Source organism: Coregonus clupeaformis, unplaced genomic scaffold, assembly GCF_020615455.1.
Source record: "Coregonus clupeaformis isolate EN_2021a unplaced genomic scaffold, ASM2061545v1 scaf0296, whole genome shotgun sequence".
Taxonomy (NCBI): Eukaryota; Metazoa; Chordata; class Actinopteri; order Salmoniformes; family Salmonidae; genus Coregonus; species Coregonus clupeaformis.
Window position 1 is genome coordinate 171,166 of NW_025533751.1, and position 13,714 is coordinate 184,879.

At 43.6% G+C, this 13,714-nt stretch overlaps 1 protein-coding gene across 23 annotated transcripts in view; it reads left to right on the top strand.

The window, feature by feature from the left end:
- The window catches only part of celf6 (CUGBP Elav-like family member 6), a 157,638-nt gene that overhangs the window by 6,027 nt on the left and 137,897 nt on the right, over window positions 1–13,714 (top strand). For all 23 annotated transcript variants that reach the window (XM_045214685.1, XM_045214690.1, XM_045214687.1 and 20 more), the window contains exon 2: window positions 11,771–11,853. In XM_045214685.1, the coding sequence (XP_045070620.1) occupies window positions 11,771–11,853 (83 nt within the window). The remainder of the gene's footprint in view (window positions 1–11,770; window positions 11,854–13,714) is intronic.

Below are 13,714 nucleotides of genomic sequence, written 5' to 3' on the forward strand. Positions count from 1 at the left end.
GTTGGTGTCTCTGCTTCTCACTGTCTCACTGCCTATAAAAGACAGACACCCCACAGTTGCTGGGTTCAGTTGACTATTTTAATTTAGAGAATTTAAGCACTTATGCTGAGGCAGCAGGTTTATCTTTTAGGAAATTAGTTTGTAATAGTTTTCAGAAGAACATTGCTGCATCAGACTTCTAAGAAAGAAGCAATCCAAGAAGAGCAATTTTCAGCAATTTTCATTGAACATGACACCAATGTTAATGAATGAATTGCAATTTGCTTTGTTGTTTTGTCAATTACAGAAACCTGATGCAAGTAAACACAATTCACTGTAATTAAAAAAATGCCTAAAGGACAGCAATGTTTTTGTGCTGTAATTAACATTTACAAGTTAACAGTAGAAACATTAGAAATAAAAGCCTATTTCTTATATTTACAAAATCTGTATTTTTCACTTATTGGCTCCTATTCCTTTGTATTTGTTTTCAAAGGAACACAGACAATAACAACAAGCAGCAGAGATGGTTATTACGGCAGAATAGACCACGTAGCCTATACAAACATATATCGCCCATCCAAGCTGCATCAACCCACCATTCAACCCCTCCTGGCGTTCAACCCAACCCACCCAACCTGATCTCCATGAAATTAAAAACAAAATCTAGCAATTGTGATAAAATCAGCAGGGTACAATTTTGCACATGAGACAGAAAATGAACAAGTAACAGGCAATCTGTTGGGAAATAAACACAATAAAGTAGTTTGATGGTTTCAGCTGCAGATAACCAGCTGTCAATTGTTGCTTGACTAGCCCCATGTACCTAGCAGTGGTTAGTTCGAAAAAATTATATCTATAAAAGGGTGGCTCCAATGGGGCATAGCCAAAGAATTTGGAGATTGCCATCTTAGTGCTACTATATTTTTAGCTGCTGTCAAACCTGACAACAAGATAAGTGGTGAATTATCATTAAGTGATAACAGTTTCGGGGAACAAGGTATGGTGATATCAAGTACGTCAGATAAGCTCTTTCCAAAATATCTCCACACCCTCGCCACTCTCAGTACATATGCATAAAGGAGCCCAAGCAGTGGAGGCTGCTGAGGGGAGGACGGCTCATAATAATGGCTGGAACGGAGCGAATGGAATGGCATCAAACCATGTGTTTGATGTATTTGATGCCATTCCACTGATTCCGCTCCAGTCATTACCACAAGCCCGTCCTCCCCAGTTAAGGTGCCACCAACCTCCTGTGAGTCCAAGGCACCTTGGTTACATAGATCACACAGAGGAGAGGTTATGATTTTCATTAAATGACGGTTTCTAGGTGGACGGTATACACTGTGTATGAAATTAAACTGTTTGATTGGGATTCTTAGATGAACCCACTGTCCTCCCATACAGTATCCCAACAAATATCATCATCGACAGTAGATAGTTCTCTTATCCATTGATTCTTAACTGGTACTGATTTGTAAGCTTCAACTAGCATAACCGTAGACAGATCAAACCCTTTGCGTTACCATGTCTATCTAATATTCTATGTAGTTCATGTTGTGGGAGGGATGTGCCCCAAGGGACACCATACGCCCGCATTGCTGATCTTAAATGTAGATCAAATAAAGAAGAGGTACCACGTAATTGAAATATAGCCCTAAGATCATCAAAGGCTTGCAAACCTTCATCTCTAAATAGATCATCCAAAACATGAACACCCCTATCCTCCCATTGAGTGAATAAAAAGGGGAAACCCCCAGAAACCCCCAGAAAGAAGGGAATAATTGTGGAAAATTGGTGACTGAGCATGCCACTTCTGTATTGTGTTAGAATTCCTTTTCTACTAAGTGCCATGTTGTGAGTAAGAAGGAAATTAGTGATCCAAAATGTAATTTAGCAAGTTTTAATGGTACTGCAGAATAGACAAGATCCTGAAGTCTGTGTGGTAATGGCAAATTATCTTCTATAGGTCTCCGGGAGACTAAAGCATTTGAATCAAACCATGTTGAGAGGGTGCGTAGCACAAAAGCCCAAAAGTAAAACTTAAACTTCTATTCGACTGTTTGGTTTCTTATATTTTCTTATTTCCTATTATTGTTGCATTGTCGAGAAGGAACTTGCAAGTAAGCATTTTGTTGGACAATGTGTACCATGCGTATCCCGTACATATGACTAATAAAACTTGAAACTAAAGATAAGCAGAGAAAGCCCGCCATCTCCCTTGTCACGCTGTATAGTGGATTGTTTAATTAGAGGTCGCTTTCCTTTCCGAATTTAGAGACTAAAGCCTGGATATTGTCCAAGTATTTCTTAGGTGGAGCTAGTGTAATCATTGCAGAGAAAAAGTTAATTTGGGGAAGAATATTCATCTTAATGATGGATATTTTAGCTTAGAGTTGGGAAGCTATAACCATTTAGAGAGGTATGCTCCTACTCACTTATATATTCCTTGGAAATTATTTAATGGCATGTATTGAGGAAAATATCTATACAGTATACCCAGATATTTAAAGCTCTTTACCAATGGGATGTGATTGGATACCACTGACAGAGTGAGTCCTAAGCTTAATGACATCATAGCTGATTTTGTCCAGTTAATTTTGTACCCTGAGAGGGCGCTAAAATCATCAAATGTAGAGAGTATATGTGGTAATTAAGAGACAGCATTATCAGTGTACAGAAGTATGTCATCCGCATATAAGGATATGCGATGGCAGGTATTATTCAAACTTATAGGATACATTTTGGGGTGCTGTCTGATTTTTTGTGCTAGCAGTTCGATGGAAAGGACGAAGAGCAAAGGCGAGATTGGGCATCCTTGGCAACAGTCTCTGGATATGGGGAATTGCATAGAGCAATTGCCCCCTGTGGTCACCATGGCAGAAGGATTTGCATATAAAACTTTAATAATGCTTATAAACTCGGTTCCTAAATTAAAGCGCTCTAATACCGACCATAGAAAATCCCACTCTGACCTATCAAACGCCCTCTCAGAGTCCAAGGAGAGAACGGTACATGGAGATTTAATGTCATTAGTGGCATGAACAACATGTAATAAATAATGCACATTACTGTATCTAAGGCTAGTCTAGTTTTTATAAACCCTGTCTGATCGTGATGCATTAGTGTAGTCATATAGGATTCTAAACAGGCTGAGAGAACATTAGCATACAATTTAACCTCTGAGCACAACAACGACAAAGGTCTATAGTTTCCAATTAGAGTGTGATCTTTATTGGGCTTTGGAAGTACCGCAATCATTGCAGAGTTTACGTCATTGCGAAAATATCTATTTTCAACAGAAGTCAGAATCATATCATGTAAAAATAGGCCTAATTTATCCCAAAAGGCAATGTAGAATTCTGGGATTTACCTTCTTTCATATTTGTTAGTGCCTGGTTAAGTTCATCCAATCATCCACAATGTGTTCCCCAAAGGGATTGTGATTCTACGTTGGAAAGGAAAGAATGTCTAGGTTTTAAAACTGTCCGCTCTTAGTGCCAACACCATTCAAATTAATGTCAGATTTATAGAGCATAGAGCCCTCAAACTCAACTCTGGTCCTCAAAGCCAGTTATACTGCGTTGTTTCATTGTTCACCTTTAATCAGGGACTGATTTAGACCTCGGACACCAGGTGGGTGCAATTAATTATCAGGTAGAACAGAAAACCAGCAGGCTCTGGACCTTGTAGGGTAAGAGCTGAATACTCCTGGCATAGATTAAAAAGAACCTAACTCTGCATATCAATCCAAAGGATGAGTTAACATGCCATTCTATGCTTTAATAGCTGTAATATTAGAGCATTTCTCACTGTTTCTGAGTCTCATTGCTAAAAGATGACTAGGTTTAGCCCCATTAAAATAATAATGATGTCTGAGCAAAGAATTAAGTTCTAACTTGACTGCATCTATTCTTTTCTTTTTGTCATCAGAGTAAGAGTTTTGTTGTTCTCATTCCAGATTAGCCAAAGATGTTTCTAGTTCGTTAATTGTTCTCATTCTGGTTTCTATTAAGGTGAGACACAAATGACACTGAGAAGTTCCTGATGAATCCCTTTATAGAGTTCCATAGGATATGAGCATCTTCAACAGACCCAACATTCTGTGTTAGATAAACATCTAGTTATTTTTCAAATAGTAATGCTATATTGAAATGCAAGTGTGATGCTCTGACAGGTGTATCAGGAATCGTTAGTTTGACTATTACTAAGCTATGATCAGAAAGTGGACATGGGCATATCGTTGCATTATGAGTATCTGAGTATGCAGTGCGGGAAACTAGAATCTACTCTGGAGTAGGATTTACACTACATGGCCAAAAGTATGTGGACACCTGCTCGTCGAACATCTCATTCAAAAATCATGGACATTAATATGGAGTTGGTCCCCCTTTGCTGCTATAACAGCCTCCACTCTTCTGGGAAGGCTTTCCACTAGGTTGGAACATTTCTGCGGGGACTTGCTTCCATTCAGCCACAAGAGCATTAATGAGGTTGTGCACTGATGTTGGCCAATTAGGCCTGGCTCGCAGTCGGCGTTCCAATTCATCCCAAAGGTTTTTGATGGGGTTGAGGTCAGGGCTCTGTGCAGGTCAGTCAAGTTTTCCACATCGATCTCGACAAACCATTTCTGTATGGACCTCACTTTGTGCATTGTCATGCTGAAACAGGAAAGGACCTTCCCCAAACTGTTGCCACAAAGGTGGAAGCACAGAATCGTCTAGATTGTCATTGTATGCTGTAGCATTAATATTTTCCTTCACTTGAACTAAGGGGCCTAGCTCAAACCATGAGAAACAGCCACAGACCCTTATTCGTCCTCCACCAAACTTTACAGTTGGCACTGTGCATTCGTGCTGGTAGCGTTCTCCTGGCATCCGCCAAACCCAGCTTTGTCTGTCGGACTGCCAAATGGTGAAGCGTGATTAATTTCAACTGCTCCAGCGTCCAATGGCGGCGAGCTTTACACCACTCCAGCCAAATGCTTGGCATTGCGCATGGTGATCTTATGCATGTGTGCGGCAGCTCGGCCATTTCATGAAGCTCCCGAAGAACAACGGTCCCGTTCTGTGAGCTTGTGTGGCGTACCACTTCGCGGCTGAGCTGCTGTTGCTCATAGACGTTTCCACTTCACAATAACAGCACTTACAGTTGACCGGGGCAGCTCTAGCAGGGCAGAAATGTGACAAACTGACTTGTTGGAAAGATGCCATCCTATGACAGTGCCACGTAGAAAGTCACTGAGCTCTTCAGTATGGGCCATTCTACTGCCAATGTTTTTCTATGGAGATTGCATGGCTGTGTGCTCGATTTGATACACCTGTCAGCAACGGGTGTGGCTGAAAGAGCCAAATCCACTAATTTGAAGGGGTGTCCACATACTTTTGGCTAGCAGAGTTAAGACTAAATTGTCTAGACATGGGATTGACAAAATCATAATATATCAGTGAGATTATAATCCTTGACCAAGTTGTTAAATGCCACAGACACGGGTATAGGAGCTGTTTGAGATTGGTGGCCAGAGAGGTCCAAAGCTGATAAAATGGCATTCATATCTGCACCAATGATCAGAGAAAAATATGTAATATTTGCCAGCAACTCCGTTAGATTCTCATAAAATGTGGGATCATACTGGGTTAGAGCATATACTGATATGAAAGCAATTTTCCTACCTGAGATTCCTGTTTTGATATACATTGAGTGGACAAAACATTAGAAACACCTGCTCCATGACATAGACTGACCAGGTGAATCCAGGTGAAAGCTATGATCCCTTATTGATTAAATCCAGTTCAATCAGTATAGATGAAGGGGAAGGAGACAGGTTAAAGAAGGATTTTTAAGCCTTGAGGCAATTGAGACATAGATTGTGTATGTGTGCCATTCAGAGGGTGAATGGGCAAGACAAAAGATCAATTATAGTGCAGAGCTTTATCCAGAGCGACTAAGATAATGAACCCACAACCCTGGCTGCAATAAAAGTCTATGGAGGGATGCACCCCCAGGTAGAGGGATAAAAATAGGCTAGCACGCGATGCAGTGTGAACGCGCCACTCGGGAGTATCAAATCAAAATCAAATCAAATGTTATTTGTCACATGTGCCTAATACAACATGTGTAGACCTTACCATGAAATGATTACTTACCTTAACCAACAATGCAGTTAAGAAAATAGAGTTAAGAAAATGTTTACTAAATAAACTAAAGTTAAAAAAGTAACACAATAAAATAACAACAACGATGCTATATGCAGGTTGGTCGAGGTAATTGAGGTAATTTGTACATGTAGGTAGGGGTAAAGTGACTATGCATAGATAATAAACAGCGAGTAGCAGCAGTGTAAAAACAAGGGGGTCAAAAAATAGTCTGGGTGGCCATTTGATTAATTGTTCAGCAGTCTTATGGCTTGGGGGTAGAAGCTGTTAAGGAGCCTTTTGGACCTAGAGTACCGCTTGCCGTGCGGTAGCAGAGAGAACAGTCTATGACTTGGGTGACTGGAGTCTTTGACAATTTTTGGGGCCTTCCTCTGACACCGCCTAGTATAGAGGTCCTGGATGGCAGGAAGCTTGGCCCCAGTGATGTACTGGGCTGTACGCACTACCCTCTGTGGTGCCTTACGGTCGGATGCCGAGCAGTTGCCATACCAGGCAGTGATGCAACCGGTCAGGATGCTCTCGATGGTGCAGCTGTAGAACCTTTTTGAGGATCTGGGACCCATGCCAAATCTTTTCAGTCTCCTGAGAATAGGCGTTGACATGACCTCTTCACGACTGTCTTGGTGTGTTTGAACCATGATAGTTTGTTGGTGATGTGGACCCCAAGGAACTTGAAGCTCTCGACCCGCTCCACTACAGCCCCGTCGAAGTGAATGGGGGCGTGTTCGGCCCTCTTTTTCCTGTAGTCCACGATTAGCTCCTTTGTCTTGCTCACGTTGAGGGAGAGGTTGACCTCCTCCCTATAGGCTGTCTCATCGTTGTCGGTGATCAGGCCTACCACCGTTGTGTCGTCAGCAAATTTAATCATGGTGTTGAGTCGTGCTTGGCCATGCAGTCGTGGGTGAACAGGGAAGTACAGGATGGGAATAAGCATGCATCCCCTGAGGGGCCCCCGTGTTGAGGATCAGCGTGGCAGATGTGTTGTTGCCTACCCTTACCACCTGGGGGCGGCCCGTCAGGAAGTCCAGGATCCAGTTGCAGAGGGAGGTGTTTAGTCCCAGGGTCCTTAGCTTAGTGATGAGCTTTGTGGGCACTATGGTGTTGAATGCTGAGCTGTAGTCAATGAACAGCATTCTCACATAGGTGTTCCTTTTGTCCAGGTGGGAAAGGGCAGTGTGGAGTGACATTGAGATTACATCATCTGTGGATCTGTTGGGGCGTTATGCAAATTGGAGTAGGTCTAGGTTTTCCGGGATGATGGTGTTGATGTGAGCCCTGACCAGCCTTTCAAAGTACTTCATGGTGCTATGGGTCGGTAGTCATTTAGGCAGGTTACCTTAGCGGTCTTGGGCACAGGGACTATGGTGGTCTGCTTGAAACATGTAGGTAGTACAGACTCAGTCAGGAAAAGGTTGAAAATGTCAGTGAAGACACTTGCCAGTTGGTCCACGCATGCTCTGAGTACACGTCCTGGTAATCCGCCTGGCCCCGCGGCCTTGTGAATGTTGACCTGTTTAAAGGTCTTGCTCACATCGGCTACGGAGAGCGTGATCACACAGTCGTCCGGAACAGCTGGTGCTCTCATGCATGCTTCAGTGTTGCTTGCCTCGAAGCGAGCATAAAAGGCATTTAGCCCGTCTGGTAGGCAGATTGAAGTGCCTTTGAACGGGGTATGGTAGTAGGTGCCAGGCGCACCGGTTTGAGTTTGTCAAGAACTGCAAAACTGCTGGGTTTTTCACGCTCAACAGTTTCCTGTGTGTTCCAAGAATGGTCCACCACCCAAAGGACATCCAGCCAACTTGGCACAACTGTGGGAAGCATTGGCATCAACATGGGCCAGCATCCCTGTGGGACGGTTTCCTACACCTTGTAGAGTCCATGCCCCGATGAATTGAGGCCGTTCTGAAAAAAAGGGGTGTACCTCAATTTTGTACACTCATTTTATACACTCAGTGTATGACATCCTACTGTCAGCACTACCATATTTTCCAGAACAGTCAATGTTAAACTATGTCTCATGACAACAAGGGAGCCACGAGTTTTGGAATCTACAGAGTATGACGGTGAAACATAATAATTGTTACGTCTCCTCCCGTTATTCCCCTCCGGCGCGCTGATTCGCCGGTCTACTGAGCCACCGGTCTGAGTGCACCACCTCGGCAACACCGGAATGGAAACCTAATCACCTCCAGCGCACCTGCACCTCATCACCACCCCTATTTAGCCCTGGACTGTTCCTTATGATGTTGTGTGTGATTGTTTAGCTTCGTGTCGTGTACGCTTTCTTTGTTATTTCTCTTGCTCATTGTTTAAGTAAACCTTGACCTTGTTAATTCCTGCATCTGCGTCCTGCCTCTTCGTATACTTAGTAGGTGTCACAATAATACCTGTTTGCAAATCTTTGGTCATCAAATTATTTTCTGTGGGACTTTAGAAAAAATATAACGTCAATGTTATGTCTACGAAAGTAATCTAAGCAAGCTGCTCGTTTATTTTGGCCATTTATCCCATTAACATTCCACCTTGCTAGCTGTAGTGTCGTCATGTGATACAGTCAAAAACAATCTCGTGCATGAAATTTGAAGTAAAAGCATAAATCGAAGTGTGTCTATCCACTGTATTAAGATTAGGTTATAGAGCACCTATCTATGTTAACCTGAACAACATTATTACCCGGTAACTTTCAATAGTTCAACCCTCAGACCCTATCAAGGATTTTAATAGAACGTACCGTGTCAGTCGTGGTCACAATTCAAATTCACTTTTTTGTGTTTCTGACAGTCAAGGAATAATCAGTCTGTAAATTATTTGCCTTTAACAATATAGTCCAGACCGTCTTCACTCGTGTCCATCTTCTTGCTCTAGCCAGCTCTCTCCATTACTTTTTTCAACTCAGTCCAGGCTAGTATTGATGTAGTATGTAAAAAATCTAAATCAGTCTGAACAGTCATACTAGCCAGTTAGTTAGTAATCCCACCAGAGGACAAGTCTAAACTATCCTGCAACCATCCATACCCGCGAATCCTCGTCAACGTCTCGCTGCAAACTGATAAAATCCTCTGTGTCTTCTTTGGACTGGAACGTGACGTTTTCTGTGCCACGAGGGAGTTTGAGTGTGGCAGGATACAGCAGAATTGTGTGGAATCCGTGTTTACAAGACAAGTCCATTGCCTGTGAAAAGGTACAACGATTTGCATTGGTGTAGTTGCTGTAGTCTAGTCCACCGTGAATTGGATCTCCCGCCCTGCCTTCAGAATGCGGTTTCAGTCAGGGAATCGGAGCACCTGGAAAATCAAGGTTTGGGATCTGGCTGAGTTGCCAATATGCCGGCCTATGCGATGAGCTCTCATCAATTCGATTTCGGTTCCAGCCAGCTCTGGAAACCACTCTGGAAGTGATCTATTGATGAAAGATGAAAGAAAGCGTTCTGGGCCTCAGTATTTTCCTCCATATTGGCCATTCTCAAGTTGTCTTTACGTTGCATGTCCTCGTAGCGAGTAATTTTCTCCTCCAACTGGTCCATTCTGGTTTGGCCCTGAGTCGACTTCTCACATTTGTCAACTCTGTCGCCCACCTTTGTGCACTCAGCTCGAAGTCTTTTAAGCTCAGTAACGCACTTGGAAACGTTATCCTGAATAAAATCCAACTTTGTTTGTACTCCAGTAAACTCAGAGGCGATGAACTCTCATTGTTTTTCCATATCTTCATCTAGCATGGTAGCTAGCGCTTTGCTGTCAGGAGATGAAGTTGTTGATTTAACTCGTAAAGCATGGTATGCCATAGCGAGTAAGTTACTAAATACTGTTAAACAGGTTAGCTGTTAATAAATCCACTGAAATGGTTCAGATGTGCTCATGGGTAAAACGTCAACAATGAGGACGCAAAGGAAGGAGCTCCTATTCCAATACACTTTTCTAGGCTTAAATGTTAACTTCGCTTTAATGCAATTCATTTCACTTTTGTTCCTTTCAGAAATGATTGTGCAGCAGCAAATTTGAAAAAGATTACCAGATTATTATTTTCACTCCACTTAACCTTCTCATCAGTGGAATCCCTCTACCACTGCTTTCAGCCATCGCTAACAAGCAAGCCTCAAAATAATTCTAAAACCATGGCAACATCCTCCACTTCCTGCATCCCCATCTGGCTCATCTCCTGTCTCCTACCCTCAGCCTCACTCAGTAATTGTGATCCTTTTTCATGTTCACCACCAAGTTGAACGTGTCTGTTCCAGATTGTTCTCCTGTATCATAGTCCCCTGGGTCCAAGTTGTCCCCTGAGCCAGCAATATATTGGATATTGAGTCTTTCATGAAGTCTTCCAATTCCCCTTGGCCAAGAGAGACTTATTGGGGCCTACCATAAGCAGCCATGTAGCTGGCCTGGCCTGAATATTAACAGCTAGCCACTATGTATGGCTGAGTTTCCCCCTACCTAGGCCTTGTCTCCTGTCTTGCATGACCAGCTTCACTCCCTAGATGAAGCAAATAAATTTAAAGTGTTGCATGAACTCTGATAAAGTGCCACAGTCTCACCAGTTTGTGCATTGATCTGTTTTACATTTGCAAACTCTTAAATCATGTGATGAATAAAAAAATCTCATAGAACCATGAACTGTGAGATCCATCCCCAAACTGAGGATGACCTGACTGATTGCTTGGGTGGATGACAAGAAGGGGGGTAGTCGGAGGGCTAGACCAGTCCCAGTGGTTCTATCTCATTAGCCTGCTGTGGGTTATGCCTGCTAGGAGGTCCAGTCCCATCTCCTCAGTTCTTTAATGTCACACAGGATGAGGAGCTGATTCCTTCCAGGCTCTGAAAGCTTATTTTTGCGGTTTGCTGTGTGGCATGCTGTTTCATCAGTGTCGTTTAGGTGATTTTACCTCTTGAGTAACTACCTAGTTGTGGAGGTGGATGAAGGTTGTAGTGAAAGAGAGCTCTCTTGGCGGGGAGCCAGAGTGCAATGCTCTGTTTCAGGGGTGATGGCTGCTGTGTGTGTGTCCTGTGTGTGTGTTTGTGTCCTGTGTGTGTGTGAGAGCGTGCGTGTGAGCGTGTATGTGTGTGTGTGCGCCTCTCTTCTCCCATGGGGAGTCTTGGCAGCAGGTGTGACATGCCGTAATAGGAAATTATGCTGCACAGTGCAAAAACTCTTTGGAAAGGGGTCACCCACTGTCAACTCGACCAAGTGCGTAACAGAACAACCACTCAGCCTTTAATGAAAGCTGTCACATTTTTGTTAGTGCAGGAGTTATTCATGCATATTCATATAGTGTTTTTGGGGTTTCCAACTTTGAGAGGAGTCTCCTGAGATGTGAGGGGTCAGTGTTTGGGGCTCATCACCATAGGGTTTTAATTATTGTAACACTAGGAAATGCATGCCAGGCACATTTAGTGCTCTTTCTTCAACAATCATGGACGTGATCATTCATCAAATGGTAATATGCAGATCTAGGAATAATGCTATGGATGTTCCCTTAGCTCTTCAAAGTCTGGGGTTGAATTTTACATCACCATTTATTTGCACTTTGCAAGTAAGTTACTAAATACACTGCCTACAGTGCAGTGCTCCAGTCATTTACCATGTAATAATAAACCCTGTGTGTCTCTCCTTTCTTGTTTGTGTTGCCCTCTCTGCAGGATGTGCCTTTCTAACATACTGCGCCAGAGAGTCAGCACTGAAGGCCCAGAGTGCCCTCCATGAACAGAAGACTCTGCCAGGGGTAAGTGTCCCCGATCTGCCCTCTGTCAGAGGCTAGGGCCCCCGGGTCCAGGGCCTGGCATGGGACATGTCTGCATTAACATTACTACTCTTAACACAACCACATCACATAGACACTCACACATACTGAACTGAAGCTGTAAGTCAGCTATACTTCAGTTATCTCGCCTTCCGCAATGTGTTATGTTTACAATATTTATGTATATGTTTTTATAAGAGGGGCTTGATGGTCCATCCTGTCCATTTTCTGTCCTCTCGTCCTCTCTCAAAATGTGTACATGCACGCAAACGCACGCATGCACACACACACAAACACGCACACACACACACACACACACACACACACAAACACGCACACACACACACACACACATTCCTAATTGCCTCAGGAAATCCACTCTCATTATCACATATAATCAAACAATAAATACCCACAACCATTTTTACCACAAACATGGCCATCTGGAGTTTACATTTTAGAGACAGTTTTTTACAATTCTGTTTCGGTTGGTTGATATGTTTTTAATGAAATGATGTCCTCCTACTGTACCATGACAAACCCACAGTGTTATACCATAAGCCCATCCAATACCTACAGATGTTCCTGATTATGTCTATATACAGTACAGTATGTAAATGGGGATGTATAGTTTTAGACATACTATCCGGGGAATTAGAGGTTTGATTGAATCCAGCCTGTGGCCCCTGCAGAGGAGAGGGCCCCCTGCTATGTCTCCTGATCCCCTCCCTCCCCTCTTCTCCCTGCTTAGAGCCTGGTTAGAGCCTCTGGGCATCCATCCTGGTCCCTAGGGAGGGGGGCAGGGGAGAGGTGGATGGGGCTGGGAGCTTCTCTGTGGCGGGTTAATCAGCTCTTTGCAGTGCTCTGTCTGGATCTCCTGTGTAATACATTGAGCGTTTGTTCCACACACCACTAAAACTACTGTAATGGAGTCCTTCTGAGACCACCTCTTGTCTTTTAATTCTTACTGCTCTATAATGAGGTGATTGTTGTGATTGGACCACAAACTGTAGGGGTTCCTGCCTTAAAGGCTCGTATAGGAAGATGTTCTTATTTGTGCTTCCATGTAGAAAGGGGTCAATGTTATGTCTATGAGGTTTGGGTAAACGTGAGTTGTACTATAGTGAATAGCTCCCAGCATTAGCCCAGTCCTTCAATCTGCAGCAGAACCACACTGAGATCCATCCTCCCATCCTTCCCTTCCCTCTCCCTCCAAACAGTGTGTTAATAAAGAGGCTGTGTGAGATGGCAGGCCAACCCTCATAAGGTTGTTTTCATCAGGCCATCATGCTCTGAGGTCCTCCATGACAGCTCTATGATGCTCCTGCTCTTCCACTATGATATGTCCAGACTGGGCTGGCTGTTCCAGGCCTGATTGTGCAGTCTGGATGCGTGCGCCTCAAACTGTCAGGAAACCTAAATGTGCAGGCCTTAAAATGGATCATCAGGCAGGTTGCAGGCCCTTTGGAAAATAAAACCAGTCAACCAAAAACAGGGCTTGAATTGCACATGAACTCGATGAATGAAGGCTATCATGCCGGCCAGTCCTTGGCTGCGGTCTGCCAGAGACCAAAACAGGCGGGGCCCGAGCAATATGGCTCACCCGGCTCACTTTGAACGCCTCCGAGGGCAGTGGGTGAGAGACGATAAGATTTTTCAAACTCCTCTGTCGTTTTTCAAAGCGCCATGTTTCCATCTTTATTGTCAGTCTGTTTGAGAAGAGGACTCTCTGTAGCTTGGAGAGAGAGAGGGAGGGGGGAGACGGGGAGGAGGATGGGATGGGATGTGTGTGATCTGCAAGGAGTCATCAGGGGTGTCGTGCAGATTGACTGAGAATCTCAAA